We start from the raw sequence: 6,000 nt of genomic DNA, 5'->3' as shown, positions 1-6,000 counted from the left end.
GACTGTGAAACTGTCAGTCCCTACATCTCCTCTCGACTCCTCTGTGTCCATTCTCCATACCTCAGTAACCCGTAACTCCATTTGTGTTTCTGTTCCGCAGCTACCCGCCCCCCACTCCACTGCCTTCGAAATAAGATCCAAACTCTAAAATGTGGCCTGCATGGCTCTCGGTGGTCTGTCCACTGCCGCTTATCCCTCTGTCCTCATCCATCAACATGCCCTGCTTCGTTCTCTGTGTACCGGCCGACAGCCAAAGGGAGATGTCCATTATAAAGGGAGCTGGGAAAATATGAAGGAAAGGGGGTACTGCGGGCTTGAGAAATGGGAGAAAGACTTGTTCTGCCAGATATTAAAATGCACTAAAAAGCTATGACAAGCAACTTTGTGTTACAGCTAGATCAGTAAACTAGAATGTAAAGTCTAGAAATAGACAAGTATATTTAAGAATTTAGCATACGATTAATATGTCAATTTAAATCACCACAAGAAAGGGCAGACTCTTCAATGAATAGAACTGTGACAACTGGTTAACTATTTGGAAGGAAAATTAAGTTATAGCTCAATCTCACACACAACCCCCAGATAAACTCCAGTGAGTTAAAGACTTATTGTTAGAAAGTAAGGCCGCATAGGTACTAAAAATATAAGGGAGCATATGTAATCTGATGATGCATTCTTTTTAAACTCAGTCTGATATAAAACCCAGATTCCATAAAGGAAGAGAATCAAATTAGACAACGTAAAAATGTTAAAGTTTTTCTACAGTTTAAAAAAATGTAAATAATGTTAAAAATTTAGACAACTGAACTAGGAAACATATATTTGTAACATAAAGGACAGACCAGTGACTATCCTAAATATGTCAGGAGCTTTGATGAAGCAGGTGGAGAGTGGAGACACCCGGCAGAAAAAAATAAAAAAGGACAAGATCGAGCAGTTCATAGGAGATGACAAATAGCCAGTGAATGTGGAAATATGTCCAGCTTCACCAGTAATCAAAGAAATGAAAACGATATACCATTTTTTATTTACCAGATCTGCAAAAATGATAACAGAATGATAAAACGGGTAGGGCTTCTCACAGATCTATCTCTTCTAAACTTTTTATAATCAGAGGTGGGAACGTCTTATTTTTTTTTAAAGAATAGCTTTATTGAGGCATAATTAACATATCAGCTCTTGATTTTTATATGCCAAGAAATAAGAGCTGATTTTTATTGGCCAAGATACTTGTCTTATTTAGTTGAGACAGTTTAGTAATACCAGGAATAATGTGAAAAAGCACTGTGATTGTTAATTTTTTAAATATCATCTCTGCACTTTATGGACAAGTTTTTTCATCTTCTGAGACACGTAGAAGAAAAAAACTGGAAATAACCTAAATGTCCAGTCGTGGGGGATTTGTTGAATAAATTATGGTACAATGTTATAACAGAATGTTATATAGTTATTAAAAGTGATGATTAAGAGCTGTAATTGTCACTATAGAAAGATATTGATGTATATTGTTCAGTAACACAAGCAGATTATACAACTGTAGAGTAAGATTCTATTTTTATAAATATATATGTTACATAAATATCTACACAGGAAATTTCCTGGAACACCAATCGATATGTCTAAATATTGGAATTTCCAACGATTTGACTTCATATATTTTTAAACGGTTTTATAGGGATATCTTTCACATTCTGTACAGTTCACTTGTTTCAAGGGCACAGTTCAATGGCATTGAGTGTAATGACAGAATTGAGGAACTGTTGCCACAATTTTAGAATATTTCCATCATTCTCATCATTTCACATAAATAGAATCATATAATACGTGGTCCTTTGCGAGTGGCTTCTTTGCCTTAGCATGATGTTTTCAAAGTTCATCCATGTGTATCGGGACTTAATTTCTTTTTATGCCTGCATAATATTCCATTATATGGCTATACTACATTTTATTCATTTGTTTGCCAGTCGATGGACATTTGGGTGGTTTCCACTTTGGGCTATAAGTTTTGGAGTGGACATACATTTTCATTTCCTTTGAGTATATACCTAGGAGTAAAGTTTCTGGGTCGCATGGTAACCGTGTTTAACAGTTTGAGGACCTGCCAGATGGTTTTCCAAGGGGACTGCACCATTTTGCATTCCTACCAGCCATGCAGGAGAATTCCTCACCAACACGCGTTAACTGTCTTTTTGGTTATAGCTGTCCTGCTGGTATGCTGAGGTATCGCATTTATTTTTATCTATATTTTCTAACTTTTTTCAATAAACCTTTGTTACTTGTGTAACTGAAAAGTGTTTTCGAATGCTAAGGACATGGGAGAGTGCCCATGATGCAAGGCTGAATGAAGAAAGCAGGGGACAAAGTTGGGTCGTGATGATCCCGCCTTTGTGACAAGAGTTTATCTAAGCTAATAGCTGCAGATGCCTGACTGCCTCCTTTCTGCCAGGCTTTTATTCTATAATGGAGTCCTCCCGAGGATTCCAGCTGGGGAGAAGGGAGGCTCACATCACCTGCCCAGGGTCCCACAGCCAGTGAAGGGTTGTGATTTGAACCCTGGCATGTGTGCCATGCCGGTCCACTGGTCCTCAGACTGGACCGAATTGCTCATGGTCATGATCTCAAGTAGTAGTGTTTATCTCTATGCTGTTTACTGTTTCTTCCCTTTTTTTTTGAAGTAGCATCAGTTACCTTTATAGTCAGACAAAAAGCATGTACATAAGTTAATGTAATGCCCCGAGAGCGTATGAGATTTTGTAGCATTTACATTAATCAGTCCTTTTCTCCTACCCATAAAGGACTTGTAACTCAATATTCGCTGCGTTAGAGAAAAGCCAAGAAGCAGTTGAAATCACAAGCGAAGACCACGTGATACAGGTTCGTCATTTTAGAGGTTCTTCTGGGTTTCTGGTTTTGTTCGTTCTCATTTTTGGGATCGAATCCCTCCAATATGACTTTTTTTTTTCTTTTTGAAGTTCAAGAGACCAGTTTTTCCGTAGAGGATTATCAAAACAAAATCTATAAAATATGTAATTTAAAATAAGTTCCTTATCGGTAAGAAAAGGTACTAATAATTACTTAAGACGTTAGAAAATATTCTGTAGAAATACCACATTTGCACAGATTATTTCTCGCTTTTTGTTTGTTGAGGAGAGACTTTTATCCAGAAGGATTATGACTGGGTTGTGGGGGGAGACGTGGAATATGCAGGGTGTTCTGACCTGAGGTCTGCAAGGTCTCACCTTTCTCTCTCTTTCTGAAGATTGTTTACACCTTTAGAAATTTACTAGAAACTACTCGAAACTTCAAAAATAACCTAGTAATTACCAAACAAATGGCTCATTATCAGCGGGTCATTTCAGTGACTTACGACACCGTGGCCTGTACTTTTCGATAACAGCAGAGGAGGGAGTTGCGCCTTCTGTCTGAGAGAATAGCTCCACTTTGACTTAGTTCCGAGCAGCCCAGCCCCTCCCGTTAATCTAACTTGTGACATTCTGGGTAAGGAGTTGATGTCAACATTCAGGAGTTGGTGCCCTGAGAGGCACAGGGGCCAGGGGTTGAGGGCACAGACTCGGTGTCAGACAGGCCTCAGCCCCTTCCTAGCTGAGTGGCTTTGGGCAAGTTACGTAACGCGTCTGAGTGTGCTCTCTCACCTTACAGACGGGAATTTCAATACTAACCACAAGGTACATTTCTCAGGGCCGTCCTGAGGACCGAATGAGTTAGTGTGCGCCAGGCGCTTACTGCAATGCCTAGCAATGCAGACAGACCTTAAGCAGTATCACTTGTTGTTCAGTCATCTTTGGTTTTTATTAATATTATTTATTAATATATTTTTAATTATTATTAGCAGCGCATGCACAGCTTTTTTACACATTTTCTTCTAGTCTTCCAGTCTTATTTGAAATTTAATCATAAAGCTTTACATTTGCAAACACTTCCTAGCTCATAGCCTGCTTTCCAGACACATTATTCATTTGCATCACACAGGAAAGGCAAGATAAATGTGTTCTTCCCAGTGAAGAGACTCGGCGGGGTTAAGGGACTTGCGGGAATGGAGCCTGGGTGTTTCTGATCCCAGTTTGGTGCTCTGTTCTACTGTAGCATAATCTAACTGGTCCTTTTGTGTTTGTGTTGGTGTGGGGGGGGTGGCGGGGGTCGGCGGGGGGGGGGTTCTGTCTCCTCAGGGCTTCTTTCCTCTGCTGGTGTTTCAGTGGGAGGGGCCTGCTGCCCTCACTGGAGCCTCAGGACACGGCAGAAAGCCCAGCTGGGTGGCCCTGGGCAGAGGCTCCTGTGGACGCCAGGTTCCTCAGGGGTTGTGCACTTGTGGCTTCAGAACGGCCGCGGGGAGCTCCAGGCTCCTGAGCTTTTGTTTGGGGAAGATGGTAGCTTATTTGTCCTCTTTTCACATTTTCTTTTAATTCACTTGATGTTTTTTCTTTTGTCTCCCCACAGTATGCAAATCCTGCATTTGAAACAACAATGGGCTATGAGTCAGGTGAATTAATAGGGAAGAAGTTAGCCGAAGTGCCTATAAATGAAAAAAAGGCCGATTTGCTCGATACTATAAATTCATACATCAGGATGGGCAAGGTAAGTAAGAGGTCAGTACCTTTCTTGCTTTCACGTGACGAAGAGGGAAGGAAGGAGACTTAGCGTTCACTGGACATTGCACGTGCCAGGTAACCTCCATCTTACTCTCCCCAGCAGCCGCAGCAGTATAGTGGTGCTTTCCCTGTTACTCCCGTTTTGCAGATGAGGAAACTGAGGCCAAGAAAGCATGTAGTGTGATCAGCCAATAAGCAGACTAACTGTAATTGACACTTAAAGCCATTGTTTTCATCTTTGTGATAAGTAAGTTGATCTTTCTAATAATCGATCTAAGTGGGGGTGTGGGTGGGCAGCGGTTCTGGGTTAAAGGGTCGCCAGTGAGGTGACACCTCCTCAGAACACATCTGAGCCCACTGGTTCTTTGAGCCTCGTTATTCGTTCAGCACTTTTAAATGCCTCCTGTACGGCAGGTGCTCTGCTGGATTCTGGTACAGAAAGAAAAGCAAAAGAGGAAGTCCTGCCTTCGAGAACTCATATTCCAGGTTGCAAAACAGACAGATAAAAGGAACCCTGGCTCAGCACTGTGAGAATCACGTAATCATGGTGCTGCGGGGCAGACGAAAGAAAGGCGGGCTCAGTCTGAAAGCGTGTTTCTCTGTGTTTCTCTCCCAGCTGTGGCTTCTGACAGCACCTCGTGTCATTAGGTTTTAAAATACGATGAGCAGGGCAAGGCTGCTGGTTTTGGGTCACTCTTAGTCTTTCCTGCTGGGCTCATTTTGACTTCTAGAAGTTGGTTAGGGACTATTCATCTGATTATTTAAAATGTTTGAGAACTTGGTGACCTCCTTTCCTGTCCACTGTGGAGGCCCCAGGGGAAGCAGTGCCTTGTCCACTGTGGCGTGTGGCCAGTGCCCTCCCGTTGCACAGAAGAGCAGTCTGCCACAGGGGCAGGAGGGCCGCACAGAGCTTGACCCTCATGTGCTTGCGGCCCCCGAAGACACCGTGCGTGGGTGGGTGCGTGTCTCTTTGCACACCAGATTGCCCACGTGAGAACAAGGCAGGAGCAGGCCGGCTGCGAGGGCCCAGCGGCACACCGTCAGGGAAATGACAGAATTGGGCGTTGCCCGAATCCTGTTTCACTGTCCACTGTTCTGTCAAAGGCGATGAGTTCTGACTAGGGACAGTAGAAGGCCCACTGGACAGAGGATGGAGGCGGAGGTGGGTGAAGAGGCCGGCGGGGCTCGGGCTCACTGCACGGGTTGGGCCCGGTGCTCCCTCCCTGCCTCCCTCTGCTGGGAGGGGCGTCCTCAGAAGGCAGGAACAAGGCAGCCATCCTCCATCCTCCGTCCTCCAAGACCTGTTGTCCTTGAGAGGGCTTTATTGTGGCCGTCCCCCTCCTGGCGGTGGGGCCCATACTGCCCCCGGGCTGGCCAGCGATTTTGTTGTGAG

The 6,000-nt window shown here is 43.6% G+C and overlaps 1 protein-coding gene across 2 annotated transcripts in view; it reads left to right on the top strand.

The window, feature by feature from the left end:
- Positions 1 to 6,000, top strand: part of PDE8A (phosphodiesterase 8A) — a 38,462-nt gene that overhangs the window by 9,626 nt on the left and 22,836 nt on the right. For both annotated transcript variants that reach the window (XM_023520944.1, XM_023520945.1), the window contains exons 6-7: positions 2,796 to 2,874; positions 4,456 to 4,593. In XM_023520944.1, coding sequence (XP_023376712.1) covers positions 2,796 to 2,874; positions 4,456 to 4,593 — 217 coding nt within the window. The remainder of the gene's footprint in view (positions 1 to 2,795; positions 2,875 to 4,455; positions 4,594 to 6,000) is intronic.

The sequence above is a fragment of the Pteropus vampyrus genome, unplaced genomic scaffold (assembly GCF_000151845.1).
Source record: "Pteropus vampyrus isolate Shadow unplaced genomic scaffold, Pvam_2.0 Scaffold286, whole genome shotgun sequence".
Taxonomy (NCBI): domain Eukaryota; kingdom Metazoa; phylum Chordata; class Mammalia; order Chiroptera; family Pteropodidae; genus Pteropus; species Pteropus vampyrus.
The sequence above is the reverse complement of the archived record's forward strand: the minus strand, read 5'-3'. Positions and strand labels throughout refer to the sequence as shown.